Below are 16,542 nucleotides of genomic sequence, written 5' to 3'. Positions count from 1 at the left end.
CCCAAAACTCATGTGGAAATCTAATCCCCAGTGTGGCAGTGTTGGGAGCTGTTTGAGTCAGGGGGTGGATCCCTCATGAATGGATTAATGCTCTCCTTGGGGGATAGGGTTAGTGAGTGAGTTCTTATTGTATTAGTTCCTGTGAGAGCTGGTTGTTTAAAAGACCCTAGCACCTTCTCTCTCCCTCTTGCTTATCTTTCTTGCTTCCTCTCGCCATGTGATGTGCTTGTACCTGCCAGCTACCTGCCACTTTCCACCATGAGTGGAAGCAGCCTGAGGCCCATGCCAGATGCAGCTGTCCCAGAATCGTAAGCCTAATAAACCTCCCTTCTTTATAAATTACCCAGTCTCAGGTATTCTGTTATAGCAACGCAAAAAAGGACTAATACAGAAGGTATCTGGAGTTGGAGGAGGGAGGATCCTTGTATAGTTAGTTCTATATCAAAAGATCAACTGGTAGGTAAGGCTGAAGAAATCTTCCGTGACCTTGGGTCTGTGGACAATACATGAGATGATGCAGCACACTCGAGAAGGTAGTTCTTAGAAGTGTACTCTTATTAGCAGATAACTGAGAAGTGATAAAGGATCATCCGAGAATACTTACCATCTGCTCCTTCACTGCTTTTGCTTCTTTTATTGCGGCGAACACGCCTACCTTCCTCTTCAGAGTATGACTTTTCATCAGGGAAGAAGAAATTCAGCAGGGCCATCTGTAAAAATAACAAGTAGATGAGTCAAAGACTGACCCCAGTTGGCCACAGCCAACATAAAGAACTAGCTTTCTATAGATAGTCTACCTTTACCTTAAATTCAATGTGTCTAAAGTCTAAGCCCTTCTCTTCCTCCACTATAAAAATCCTTATTATTTTTGATATTATATTATTCTAACCATGTAGGCATAAAATTTTGGTTAATCTCTGAATCTCCTCTCTTCTGCCCTGAATATCTAATGAGTAATCTATCAGGTTCCATTTCTCCATATATTTCTGGGGTTCAGACAGACCAGCCACAAATTTCTAACTTTCTTCATATACTACTGATGCCAGCCCAGAATCAGCCTTGAGCTTGCTATTCCTCCTTGCACTTCATTTTTATACACACATGATTTTGCCACATTCCTATTTGTGCTATATTTTTGGTTTGTTCCCAGAATGCTGCACATCCTATACTGAAGTACCACTTATGTCAATGCTCTTCTAGGAGTTAGTCATGACAAAGTGCACAATCATTATCTTCCTTTCCTAGACACCCACAGTACTTGTGATCCATAAGACTCATTTTGTTACTTGGTCCTCTATTGTCTGATAATTATCTCTTGTAACAGTATGAGGATACTTGAAAGAGTTCATGGAAAGATTCATATTATGTTTCAATTCTGTTTTTCCAAAAACTTTTTGAAGTATCCTTGTACAATATGTTCATATGTAAATGGGTCTGGTTCCATAAATGATAATCATAGCTTAAATATATACTTGCAAAATTGAATCATAATCTTTCAGCATGAGTACTTAATTGTGGTAAAAAGATGTGCTTGAGGTAAACAGTGAACATAGTAGTAGGATAGGAGTGATTCTAATCCTGACTCTGCCACTTTCTAGATATGTAACCTTGGACAAATTACTTAGGCTTTAATTTCCTCATCTGTAAATAGGGAAAATAATAGTACTTTTCTCATAAAGCAGTTGTAGGGTTAGTTGTAGTACCCAGCATGTAATATGCACTCAATATATGTTAGCTATTACTACTATTATTAAAATTAATCTTCAAAATAGACTGGTTAGATAGTTTGGGGATTAGGAAAGAAAAATTAATCTGCATTTTCATTCTAGTGTCAGTTCAAAAAATTAACAATTCTAAAGTCCTCATGTCTACTGCATCTCTGATTAATTGGAAAAAAAATGGGTTGGACCCAAGAAAGCTCTAACATTCTATGCAAATTTTCTTCAAAATCCTATGATTTACTGTTTATATGGAACAATTATACCCAGCATCCTTAAGGTGCAAGATTAGCATCTTGCAGGATACATTCACCTCTTAAATATAAAATTAATAAATGAATGTATAAGTAATCTTCAACTTGTCAATAGGTTTGTATTTCAAAACTCATTTAGGTTGAACTATAGGAAACTGCCATTTTTGTTTGTCAAACATGGTTGAATATCAGCAATTTCACATGATCCAACTTAGCAGTATTCTTGAGTCACTTGATTATAATGTAAAATGCATTTTCCCATAGAATCAACATAACTAGGTCTGGCTAGGTTTTCCAGTAAGCCCACAGACAGTTACATAGAACACAATATAAATAAGCTAATATACAAATAATAGCATGAAACAAAACTGCTATCTACAATAAAATCTCAATCATTTGCAACTCTACAAGTTACTCTGGATAGAAGAGTTTTCTTTATAACTTTAAGTGCTTAAAAAAAAAGGATTTTTATAGTGGAGGAAAAGAAGGGCTTAGGCTTAAGACACATTGAATTTTGGGTAGAAATTCATCCACAATATATGATTTAATTCAGGGCTTACTGAATATGGGGAGGACTGTTTGCTTGTACATTAAATGGCTCCAATCCACTATGATTTAGACGTTTTTTAAAAAAAGATTATTACAATTAAATTATAGAGTAATACATGCTTTGTTAGATAGAAGCTTAAGGTTTTCTAGAGCAACAGGGGAAACACCTAATACAGACTGGGAGTGAACAAGGCTTATTGGAGGAAAAGCTACTGCTGTGAGTCCTTAAGGATATCAAGGATTGAGTGATAAATGTGAAATAGAAAGGGAACTCCAGGCAAAGGGAACATTGTGTTTAATGGTTCAGAGGAAAGAGAGAGAGAACAGCAGTTTTTGGAACTACAAGTAGTTTAGAATAAGTGGTAGGAGGTGGGGAGGAATGGTGAGAAATGAGCCAAGGGGTATTAAAAAAGAACCGGATCAGGGGTTTCAAGATGGCGGTGGCTGCGGCGGTTGGCGCGGAGTAGCTGAGGTGGAAAAGGCGGCCACTGGGCCTCAGGCAGCCGGGAAACTTGTGGAACTTCCTCTCGCCATCTCTTAAGGGAGGACCGCAGCTGCTGGCTGGTCGTGGGGGGTGACCGCCACTTTGCCCCTGGCAGGACAGGCTGCCTCATTTACAGGCAACAGCTTTGAAGTGTGGAGCAGGAAAAGAACTGTTTCTTAGCTGCAAAAGCGAGTCTTGAATCAGGGAACACGGCACCAGGGCTGCTGTGGATGCAGACAGGATCCCGGAGGCCGGGGCCGTGCTGAAGGCGACCAGCTGCCCTATTCAGGATTCGAGGTTTCAGGCCGGCATTAAAGAAGATTCCTGGGAGTGCCCGAGCCGTGCCGCGACTGAACAGTCTGAGGCGGCAGCAGCCGAGAACAGGGAAGGCAACAAACCAGAGGCAGAGAGTGAGCACCCGACCTGGCACAGCACTATGAGTGACCCCTGGCCCAGCTCTGTTCGGGGGGCTGACGCCCACCCGGCTCCCGCCTGCATCACCAGGCCACTCACTGCCCCAGGGCTGCCTCCATTTTCCCAGGTGCTGGCAGCTCCGCCCAGCTCAGCCGTCACTGAGCCTTCCCACTTGCTTGGCTCGGCGCTGGGCTTTCCGGAGCCTGCGGGCCGGCCTCCCCTCCCAATCCCTCCACAGTTCCCTGGCGGGGCTGGTGGCGGGAGGCGTCCCCGGCCAGTGTCGGGAGGGCAAGGAAGTACGGGCGGGCCGACTGTCATTCCACCACACCCTGGACTCCGGCCCCCGGTAAACTTCCTGTTACTGGGAGGCAGATACCATCTCTGTGGCCACCAGTTCGGAAAAAAGCCTAACGAATTTCTGGTTGGGAATAGTGTGATAGGAGAGTTCCCAGGTCCGCTTGAACCTGCCAGATAGCTGGCTGCAGGCAGGCGCTAGATTCGGTCTATGCCAGGGGGATACAAAGGTGAACAAGTCCCGAGAAAGATCTACACAGTGCTAAAAAGGCACCAAGAGTGACCGGTCTTCTGTGCCTAGCAGAAACCTGGTAGACTTCCTGGGCGAGGCGGTGCCGAGCAGGGTCTTGAAGGCCCAGCTGATAGACGAGGGTTGCAGAAGACACGCCCCAGCCCAGCACAGAGCGCACAGAGTGGGGAGACGTGCGGCCAGGGAGGTGGAGACTTGACAGAAACCACACACCCGGTGGGGTCGCCACTGCACGATCCAACAGCCTGGGCCAGAGCACACGGAACAGGGAGAAGTCCTGCACAGGAAGTGAAAGCTCAACAGAGATCACACACCCTGTGGTACGTGAGCCACCAGCCCAGCAGAGTCCAAGCTGACCAGAAAGGTGGCTCCCCGGAGAAGCCCAAGACCCGAGGCAACCACACACACAAGGCACTAGAGGCCAACTGAGCAGTCACGGAGGGAGCCATACCAAATTGGCAACCACAGCAACATCCTAGTTAGTCATTAGTCTCAAACCGGTGGACTGTGAAACCCCCTGCCACAATGAATAAACACCAAAAAAAAGATACCAGAAATACAAAAAATCAAGAAAGTACACCACCAAAAGTTAATAAATCTCAAACTCTAGATCCTATAGAACAAGAAGCCCTTGAAATAACTGACAAGGAATTTCGAGTGATAATTCTAAGGAAACTGAATGAGATACAAGAAAACTCAGCTAGACATCATGATGAAATGAGGAAAAGTATACAGGATCTGAAAGAGGAAATGTACAAGGAAATCAATGTCCTGAAAAAAAATGTAGCAGAACTTGCTGAACTGAAGAAGTTATTCAGCGAAATAAAAAACACAACGGAGAGTTTAACCAGCAGGCTTGTTGAAGTTGAAGAGAGAACCTCTGAACTTGAAGATGGGCTGTTTGAAATAACACAAGCAGACAAAAAGAAAGAAAAAAGAATCAAGGACATGGAAGAAAATCTGAGAGAGATATCAGACAACCTTAAGCGCTCAAATATCCGAGTCATGGGTATTCCAGAACGGGAGGAAAATGGAGATTCCATTGAAAACATATTCAATAAAATAGTGGCAGAAAACTTCCCAGGTATAGGAAAAATCACAGATCTTCAGATCCAGGAAGCTCAACGATCTCCAAACGTATTCAACCCAAAAAGGCCTTCTCCAAGACATGTCATAGTCAAATTGGCAAAACTCAGAGACAAAGAGAGAATCTTAAAAGCTGCAAGAGGGAAGCGTCAAATCACCTATAAGGGAGCCCCAATCAGGCTAACATCAGACTTTTCATCACAAACCCTAAAAGCTAGAAAGGAATGGGATGATATTTTCAAGATACTAAAAGACAAAGATTGCCAGCCAAGAATACTCTACCCTGCAAGGCTATCCTTCCGAAATGAAGGGCAAATAGTATATTTCTCAGACAAACAAAAACTGCGGGAGTTCACTACCACACGACCACCCTTACAAGAAATCCTCAAGGAAGTACTGTGTTTGGTTCCTGAAAAATAACTTCCAATGCCATAAAAACCCAAGAAAAATCTAAACCTGCTAGTATAATAAAAATGGCATTCATGAAGAGAAAACAAGCAAACAAAAATGCTATCTACAACCGAAGGAACCAACAAACACAGAAACCAAACAGTAAATCAGAAAGCAAGGAACAAAAGACACCTAAGACAACCAAACAACCAATAAAATGCTAGGAATAAATCAACACCTTTCAATAACAACTCTTAATGTAAAAGGCTTAAATTCCCCAATCAAAAGACACAGACTGGCTGACTGGATCAAAAAGGAGGACCCAACTATATGCTGCCTACAAGAGACCCACCTCACCCATAAAGATTCACACAGACTAAGAGTGAAAGGATGGAAAAAGATTTACCATGCAAACAGAAAAGAAAAACGAGCTGGAGTAGCTATTCTTATATCTGACAAAATAGACTTTAAACTAAAAACCATAAAAAGAGACAATGAGGGACACTACTTAATGATAAAAGGACTGATCCATCAAGAAGACATAACAATCATAAATATGTACACACCCAATGTTGGAGCAGCCAGATTTATAAAACAAACTCTATTAGACTTAAAGAAGGAAATAGACACTAATACCATAATAGCAGGGGACCTGAACACCCCACTGTCAATATTAGACAGATCATCTAGGCAAAGAATCAGTAGAGAAACACAAGATCTAAACAAGACTCTAGACCAATTGGAATTGGCAGATATCTACAGAACATTCCACCCAACAACCTCAGAATATTCATTCTTCTCATCAGCACATGGATCATTCTCCAGGATAGATCACATATTAGGTCACAAATCAAGTCTCAATAAATTCAAAAAAATTGGAATTATCCCATGTATCTTCTCAGACCACAATGGATTAAAACTAGAAATTAATAACAAACGAAACTCTGGAAACTATACAAACACATGGAAATTAAACAGCATTCTACTTAATGACATATGGGTCCAAGAAGAAATCAAGCAGGAAAGCAAAAAAATTATTGAAACTAATGAAAACAATGATACATCATACCAAAACCTGTGGGATACTGCAAAAGCAGTATTGAGGGGGAAATTTATTGCATTAAACGCTCTCTTCAGAAGAATGGAAAGATGGCAAGTGAACAACCTAACACTTCACCTTAAAGAACTAGAAAAACAAGAACAATCCAAACCTAAACTTAGCAGACGGAAAGAAATCATTAAGATTAGAGCAGAACTGAATGAAATTGAAAACCAAAAAACAATTCAAAAGATCAACGAATCAAAAAGTTGGTTTTTTGAAAAGATAAATAAAATTGACAAACCATTAGCATGGCTAACAAAAAAAAGAAGAGAGAAGACTCAAACAACAAAAATTAGAAATGAAAAAGGCGATATTACAACTGATTCATCTGAAATACAAGGATCATTTGAGACTACTATAAACAACTATACGCCAACAAATTTGAAAATCTGGAGGAAATGGATAAATTTCTGGACACACACAAGCTCCCAAAACTGAACCATGAAGACGTAGAAAATTTGAACAGACCAATAACAATAAAGGAGATTGAAGCTGTTATCAGAAGGCTCCCAACAAAGAAAAGCCCAGGACCAGATGGATTCACAGCAGAATTTTACCAAGCATTCAAAGAGGAATTGACACCGATTCTTTACAAACTATTCCAAAAGATTGAAACGGACGCAAATCTCCCAAACTCATTCTATGAAGCAAACATCATCCTGATACCAAAACTAGGTAAAGATATAACCAAAAAAGAAAACTACAGGCCGATATCCTTGATGAATATAGATGCAAAAATCATCACTAAAATACTAGCAAACAGTATACAGCAACACATACGAAAAATTATTCATCTCGATCAAGTGGGATTCATCCCAGGGATGCAAGGTTGGTTCAACATACGCAAATCAATAAATGTGATACACCATATTAATAAACTCAAACACAAGGACCATATGATCATCTCTATAGATGCTGAAAAAGCATCTGATAAAGTTCAGCACGCATTCATGACAAAGACCCTCTATAAGTTAGGTATAGAGGGAAAGTATCTCAACATAATTAAAGCCATATATGCCAAAACCACTGCCAATATCATCCTGAATGGGGAAAAGCTGAAAGCTTTTCCTTTAAGAACAGGAACTAGACAAGGATGCCCACTTTCACCACTCCTATTCAACATAGTGTTGAAGTACTAGCCAGAGCAATCAGAGAAGAGAAGGAAATAAAGGGCATCCAGATTGGAAAAGATGAAGTCAAACTGTCCCTGTTCGCAGATGACATGATCCTATATATCGAACAGCCTAAAACCTCTACAAAAAAACTGGTGGGGGCCGAGCCCGTGGCGCAATTGGTAGAGTGCTGTGCTGGGAGCGCGGCGACTCTCCCGCCGCGGGTTCGGATCCCACATAGGAACGGCCAGTTCGCTCACTGGCTGAGTGCTGGTCACGAAAAAGACAAAAAAAAAAAAAAAAAAAAAAAAACTGGTGGAATTGATAAATGATTTCAGCACAGTAGCAGGATACAAAATCAACACACAAAAATCAGTAGCATTTCTTTTCTCCAATAGTGAACATGCAGAACGAGAAATCAAGAAAGCCTGCCCATTTACAATAGCCACCAAAAAAATAAAATACTTAAGAATTGAGTTAACCAAGGAGGTGAAAAATCTCTATAATGAGAACTACAAACCACTGCTGAGAGAAATTAGAGAGGATACAAGAAGATGGAAAGATATCCCATGCTCTTGGATTGGAAGAATCAACATCGTGAAAATGTCCATACTACCCAAAGTGATATACAAATTCAATGCAATCGCCATCAAAATTCCAAAGACATTTTTCTCAGAAATGGAAAAAACTATCCAGACATTTATATGGAACAATAAAAGACCACGCATAGCCAAAGCATTGCTGAGCAAAAAAAATAAAGCTGGAGGCATAACACTACCTGACTTTAAGCTATACTACAAAGCTATAATAACCAAAACAGTATGGTACTGGCATAAAAACAGACACACTGACCAATGGAATAGAATAGAGAATCCAGAAATCAACCCACACACTTACTGCCATCTGATCTTTGACAAAGGCACCAAGCCTATTCACTGGCAAAGGGACTGCCTCTTCAGCAAATGGTGCTGGGATAACTGGATATCCATATGCAGGAGAATGAAACTAGATCCATACCTCTCACCGTATACGAAAATCAACTCAAAATGGATTAAGGATTTAAATATACACCCTGAGACAATAAAACTTCTTAAAGAAAACATAGGAGAAACACTTCAGGAAATAGGACTGGGCACAGACTTCATGAATACGACCCCAAAAGCACGGACAACCAAAGGAAAAATAAACAAATGGGATTATATCAAACTAAAAAGCTTCTGCACAGCAAAAGAAACAATTAAAAGAGTTAAAAGACAACCAACAGAGTGGGAGAAAATATTTGAAAAATATACATCTGACAAAGGATTAATATCCAGAATATATAAGGAACTCAAACAACTTTACAAGAAGGAAACAGGCAGCCCAATTAAAAAATGGGCAAAAGAGCTAAGTAGGCATTTCTCTAAGGAAGATGTACAAATGGCCAACAGACATATGAAAAAATGCTCAACATCACTCAGCATCCGGGAAATGCAAATCAAAACCACATTGAGATACTATCTAACCCCAGTTAGGATGGCTAAAATCCAAAAGACTCTGAACGATAAATGCTGGTGAGGTTGTGGAGAAAAACGAACTCTCATACATTGTTGGTGGGACTGCAAAATGGTGCAGCCTCTATGGAAAATGGTATGGAGGTTCCTCAAACAATTGCAGATAGATCTACCATACGACCCAGCTATCCCACTGTTGGGAATATACCCAGAGGAATGGAAATCATCAAGTCGAAGGTATACCTGTTCCCTAATGTTTATCGCAGCACTCTTTCCAATAGCCAAGAGTTGGAACCAGCCCAAACGTCCATCATCAGATGAGTGGATACGGAAAATGTGGTACATCTACACAATGGAATACTACTCAGCTATAAAAACGAATGAAATACTGCCATTTGCAACAACATGGATGGACCTTGAGAGAATTATATTAAGTGAAACAAGTCAGGCACAGAAAGAGAAATACCACATGTTCTCACTTATTGGTGGGAGCTAAAAATTAATATATAAATTCACACACACACACACACACACACACACACAAAAAAAAAACGGCGGGGGGATGAAGATATCACAACCACAATTACTTGAAGTTGATACGACAAGCAAACAGAAAGGACATTGTTGGGGGGAGGGGGGGAGGGAGAAGGGAGGGAGGTTTTGGTGATGGGGAGCAATAATCAGCCACAATGTATATCGACAAAATAAAATTAAAAAAAAATAAAAATAAAAAAACAGTGTAAAATAAATAAATAAATAAATAAATAAATAAAAAAGAACCGGATCATGTTAAAGAATTTAGACTTGCTCCTTCTGCAGGAGATCTTCTGAAGGATTTTTTTCTCTCTTAAATTTTTGTACCTTATGAAAATTTGAGATATAATTTACATACAATAAAATGCACAAATTTTGAGCATACAATTTGAAGATATTTGACAAAGGCACACCTGTGTAACTACCACCCAAATCAAGATATAGAACATTTCTATCACCCCAGAATTTTCTTTTGTGTTCCTTCCAGTCATTCTCCAGTGCCCCACATCCTAATTCAACTATTCTTCTGATTTCTATCACTACAGCTTAGTTTTTCCTATTCTAAATTAGAATCATATGATTTTTCATCCAACATAATGTCTGTGACATTCATCCATGTTGTTGCATGTATCAGTAGTTCATTCCTTGTTAGTGCTTATTATTTCATCGTATGGCACTATCACATTTTTAAAATGCATTCACCTATTGATGGACATTTGAGTTATTTCTAGTTTGGGGCTATTATGAAAAAGGCTGATATGAACGTTCACGTACATGTCTTTGTGTGGTCATAACGCTTTCGTTTTTTTGGATAAACACCTAGGTGTAGAACCTCTGGGTTATGTAGTAAGTATTTGTTGTAAGAAACTGACAAACTGCTTTCTGGAGTGACTGTACCGTTTTATATGTCCACCAGCAATGTATGAGAGTCCCAGTGCTGTCCATTTTCACTAACACTTGGTATTGTCAGTATTTTTAATTTTTGACATTCTGGTGGCTGTTAAGTAGAGTTTCATTGTGGTTGGTTTTTGAGTTCTTAAACTTTTTAATGTTTTTTCATCTCTTACTTTCCTGTCAAGTATCAGATTTCACTTTGCCTCTGTAACATCTTTTCCAGTCCCTTCAGATTTGCTGGTTATAATCTATTATAGGCTTGATATCTAATTAAAACTAATTAGACTCATGTACAAACAGAATAAATGAGCAGTGAATGTGGTTTTGAATAACTTTTCTAAAAAGTGAGATGTATATTCTCTGGCAGCTTAGTGGCCATTTGTTTACTGCTTGATTCCTGGCTGTGGTCTGGATAGGTGAATTTGTCATGGAGTTCTACATGGGGAGGTTATTACAGTATAATGCTCTTTCTAGGGAAAAGGGACATTGAAATGCAAATGCACAACCTCCCCACCATCACCAAGTATAATTTCAGAGTTTCCCTCATACTCTTTATGCTCAGCTCCTATGGGAGTTCTGGCAGGGGCTCTAGCACCTTCTTGTGTCCTGGTGGTGGCAGTAGGAGAGGGTGCTCATATATTAACTGTTTCAAAGGGTCTGATGGGAACTTGTGAGAATTCAAGCTCCCAGAAAAGGAAGTCTGAGGGAGAAACAAACTTCTGCAGAAAGCAGAAACAATTCCAGTTTCCATGGGTAGTAGATGTAGCTCAAGAGAGGCTGTTGATGAGTATGGGACCTTCATAAGTCAAGTGCTCATTAGATGGGGACTGCCTGCATATAAAAATGCCTTGAACATAGTTTTTATTTTCTTAATAAAGGCCAGAAGAAAACAACACAAACACTGCTTAAAATGAAAGAGTTTCACTATTCACAGTACTGTTATTTGAGTCTCAATTAGAGGTAAGAAGGGAAAACTATTCTCTATAAAGTATAATAGTAAAGACAAAAATCAGTGGCTGCTCATACAAAAAGTCTGGAATTCTAGCTTGAGTTGTGCATTCCTTAGCATGGCCTCCAGAGGCAAGTTGCAGAATATGAACAAAATAGCCTTCTCTTTTAGAATATTGCTTTCCTATTGCACAAGGAAGGAGGCATCAGGAATGTTGGCTACAGCCAGACATTTTGCTCAAGAGGAAAAATTCTAATTCTTTACACTTTATTAAGTGTATTACACTCTTGTTTCCTATGGTAAAATTGTATGGTAAACAGCACCTGCAGATTACAGGGATTTCAGCTGGAAACAATTCGCTAATAGTGAGACAGGAGGGATACATTTATTATTGCTAGCAACCCTCCAGATATTTCTACAAACATACTTTTTCTAATATCTTAACCCACAAAATTATTGGGTACTCTTTTCTTTAACTGTGACATACAGTCAATTTAATTTATTTTCTATTTCATGGCTAATGTACTTGATTGCACTAGATGATTCATAGGAAATTACTCATAAGCCTCTTGAGGAAAGTGGCCACATGGTATCCATTTTTGTGTAACTAGTGCCTAGCCCTGGGCCTGGCACATAGTAGGTCCCTAATAAATATCTGTCTGTTGAAAGAATTATTGGACTGTCATAGTTTGTTTGTGCTGCTATAACAAAATATCCTAGACTGGATAATTTACAAAGGACAGAAATGTCTCACAGTTCTGAAAGGGGGGAAGTCTAAGATCAAGGGCTGCTCTCTGCTTCCAAGGTGGCACCTTGTTGTTGCATCCTCTGGAGAGAAGAAATGCTGTGTCCTCACATGGTGGAAGGTGAAAGGGTAAGAGAACTGAATACCACATGAAGCCTCTTTTATAAGGGCCTTAATCCCATTCACAAGGGAAAAGCCCTCATAGCCTAAAGGCCCCACCTCTTAATACCATCACATTGGCAACACCTGAATTTTGGAGGGGACACATTCAAATCACAGCATGGACTACCACCAATCTATTCCTTAAAGGCAGGATTTTATTTGACCCAAATTGGACCTATTTTTTTGAGGCTATCAATCGTGAAGAGGTAGACTAAGGACTCAATACACTACTGGCAGGAATCAAATCAAATGGATCATAAGAGTAAGAGACCCTGTAGGTCAGTGGTTCTCAAACTTTGATGTGCACCAGAATCACTGGGCATGAGTGTCAAAAAGCAGAATCCCAGGCCTTCTGCTTTCCAAATTTAGACTGAATAGGCTTGTGGGGGGACCCTAGAATATGACTTTTTGACTTGCTCACTAGGGGATTCTGATGCAGGTAGTTTTTTTTTTTTTTTTTTTTTTTTTTTTTTTTTTTTTTAAGATGACCGGTAAGGGGATCTTAACCCTTGACTTGGTGTTGTCAGCACCACACTCAGTGAGCGAACCGGCCATCCCTATATAGGATCCGAACCCGGGGCCTTGGTGTTCTCAGCACCACACTCTCCCGAGTGAGCCACAGGCCAGCCCTTGATGCAGGTAGTTTTTGAAACACACTTTGAGAAACTGCTGTATTGTTCAGTCCTCAATCAGTTCATTATCTGTAGACTGAAAGGCTAAGTCCTCTTTTTTTTCCTGGTAAAATAGGGCTTTTGCATAGTTAGTGTTTAACCTTTTCTTCAGTCATTCTTAGAGTTAATTTGTTTATAGAAATAGGTACCTCATCTCTCTCAAAAGGAGGCAGGTACATACCAGGTTTTCTAAAATCATCAAATCACCTACTTTTTTTTTTTTAAAAAAAGATTGCTATTAAAAGTTCATGAATAAATAATCCATTTTTTTATTGAAACCACTGCCATTACCACTACCATTCATCAGCAATCAGCTGAACCTTCAAATAAATTAAAAGCACTTATGTCCTGAAACTCAAAAAAATCTCCAAGTGATTCCACCATAACAAGATATGAGCATCCCAGCACCAATGAGTACAGTATGGTTGCCCAAAGTAGCTTGATGGATACGTTGTGAATATAAAATGAATACAGTAGGTAGCACTGGATACACTTCTAATCTTACAAGAACCCTTAATTCAACATGCTTTTATTATCAGCAAAAGGTCTGGAGAGGGTCATTCAGGGTGGTGGTGTCTGCTGAACAAATACTGAGTACTACCATATTGAGAGCAATGAACTAGACACTATCTTTAACATACACAAACAACATGCAAATAATCCTGAGTTTCTTTGTAATGCAATGATAACACTACATAACAGGAGGTAGTAAGGTTTGAAAAGGAGTGTGTCAAGAAGGGAAGCACAGTATGTGCTGGTTGCTGAATGGAGTGTGCCAGCTCCCAGGAGTGGGTAAACAAGAACATTTAACATTGATCACAGCATCCCATGGGAGCTGCCATCAGTGGGGTGGAAGTGAAGGTGGCAGCAATCAGCCCAAATGCTGAATGAAATTAGCACCTTGGACATTTCTAATATGAGTGCTAGGGATTGTCATCCCCTGTTGTAGGTATGTCGGAAGTTGACTGAAATTATGTAGCATGGCTAAACACGCAAGCTAAACAAAAACAACATTTTTCATCATATAGAGCTAAAAGCAGTCATCAAATTCTGCTTCCTAGGCAGTTGGACTTGAAAATCACTGCCCAATGCTTAATGGGTACAGAGTATATGTTTAAAATGATGAAAAAGTTTTGGAAATAGACAGAGGTGATGGTCACACAGCATTGTGAATGTAATTAATTCCACAGAAGTGTAAGTTCAAAAATGGTTAAAATGGCAAATCTTACACTATATGTATTTTATCACGATAAAAAAAATCACTGCCCAACAATGCAAGTTGACTACAAAGTAGAAAGCAAATAAAAAAGAACCGTATCTTTGCTTGGGGAGATTACCAAGTGTGGCATCAGTGTGAAATTGTACTACAGACTAGCTCATTGTCTGGCTTTTCTTACCTCCCATTAATTGTCCGTATAGGTCACCTAACACTTATCAAATAATGCCTTATATATCTTAATATTAATTTTTCTTACCCCTATATGTAGTAAGTTCCTCAAAGGTAGGTATATTTGTGGGTTCATAACCAGTGTGGACTTGTCCTCTGGACAGGGTGAAATTTGTTTAAGATGCACATCAAACAGAAAGGTGAGTTATTACAAACACACAACAACTAATACAAAGGAGGAAAATAGAATCCTGCTCCAAGTTTCTGTTTCCTAGGTTCAGTTCTATTCCTAACATCCAGGACAGAGCTGGAAAAATAAAACCCTTTCTGAATTGATTCTCATCAATGGATGATACAAGTCGTGTCCAGCTTTGGATGACTTTGAAATTCACACCTGCCACAGATGTTACATCTACCTTGTTGAACTGTTTTATTGTCATAGTTAAAGTCATGCTTAATGTGAAATGGCAAGAGAGGACCACCACTACTGAGATTCTGGAAGTCAGCTAGTCAATCAGCATTAAAGCAACTTTCATTGCTTACACGTATAGAGATACAATGACAGAAGGATATACAAGCATCTATGGTATGGTGAGTTTTATGGCATAATCACAAGCAGGGGTTGCATAAGAAATACTCTAAAAGATGCACTAAAGCACAGCTTCAAATAACATGACATAGCTGTGGGCTGCTGGGGAAAAACAGCAGCAGAGACCAGCCCAGAATGCAACAATATGGAATTCAGAAACTCTTCTTAAGGAAAGGCTTTCGGCTTACCACAAGTTGGACACAGAAATACACAGTGACAGGCTCTACAAACAGTAGCTGCAGCCACGAATCAAAAAGCAGTCTGTATGTATATCATATAGGAAGGACTTTTGGATGAAGATTTAGTCTTTGCTCCCCATGAGTGTATGTGTATATGAAATTAGTAATAACATCTTTGAATATTAGGAAGCGCAGCAATACATACTGCTTTCCCTGGGAAATGTTTGCTTACTTAATTTGTAATTTTATAATTCTAAAGTGAAAGGTGCTTTTGCACATTAGGAGAAAAACATACACTTCTACTTGTAATACCTGAAAATCACTAAAGGCTATCATTTGTGAGTAGAATCAGCTTACAAATTAGTTGAGCTCTGGATTCAGAAAACATAACTCAAATACATCCTCTTAATTATGATGAATTCTTAAATGGCTCTTGAAAATTTTATAAGAATGTTGCCATTTACCTTTACAAAGGTGGGCTAATGTAGGTTACAGTAGTGTTATGTGACCACAATGAGACTGCCTGTGCAATCCATTTAAACTAGGATGTTTTTTCCTTACCCCAAAATGTCACTATCAATAGCATTCTACGAAATCCATTCAGTTCCCAATGGAGACCTAAACCACATAAACTACCTCTAAGCCATATTTGCCCACAACATTCAAGATCAAGTATGGGGGAAGGATCAAAATGAAGTAGCTAGTGAAAAGAGAGTTGCAATAATCAGAACTTGGGGGAGGGGAATAGGTAAGAAGCAAATTAAGAAATGACTACTGATTCTGAGAGGGCAAAAATGTTCCAAACATTGTAGAAAAATTAAGCAGTGGGAAGGATTTTAGGGAAAGATGAGTCATATTCAGTTCAAGTTGATACTGAAATATGTTGTAGACTAGAGTTCAGCTGTTATAACTAGGGCTCAGATGATGAAAGAAAGGCTACAAACAATGATCTAAACAGACCCAGGGGGTTAGGTGGATAACAAGGATATGTACATAGATATGTGGCCAGTGGACCATTAATCCAGGACTGGCTCACAGGAATGGAAGTATACAAAGTGAATCTCAGTGACCAGAAGATATGTTCAAAGGGAAAGGTCAGACAGGATAGGATATAAGTACAGTAGGTTGAATTCAAAGAATATTCGAAGATACAGGTATTCCAGGGACAGGCAAGTTAATCAGTAGTGATATAATCAGCAGAGATTCAGCCCACAATAAATGCCTGAAACAAACCTGAGGATTAGGAAAAACAGTAAAGAGCCTGGGATACAAGTTCAGAATTTTAA

At 39.5% G+C, this 16,542-nt stretch overlaps 1 protein-coding gene across 7 annotated transcripts in view; it reads right to left on the bottom strand.

The window, feature by feature from the left end:
- The window catches only part of EDA (ectodysplasin A), a 410,625-nt gene that overhangs the window by 106,764 nt on the left and 287,319 nt on the right, over positions 1 to 16,542 (bottom strand). For all 7 annotated transcript variants that reach the window (XM_063083941.1, XM_063083942.1, XM_063083947.1 and 4 more), the window contains exon 2: positions 605 to 710. In XM_063083941.1, the coding sequence (XP_062940011.1) occupies positions 605 to 710 (106 nt within the window). The remainder of the gene's footprint in view (positions 1 to 604; positions 711 to 16,542) is intronic.

The sequence above is a fragment of the Cynocephalus volans genome, chromosome X (assembly GCF_027409185.1).
Source record: "Cynocephalus volans isolate mCynVol1 chromosome X, mCynVol1.pri, whole genome shotgun sequence".
In the NCBI taxonomy this organism is placed as follows: Eukaryota; Metazoa; Chordata; class Mammalia; order Dermoptera; family Cynocephalidae; genus Cynocephalus; species Cynocephalus volans.
This window is presented reverse-complemented; position numbering and strand designations above follow the sequence as displayed.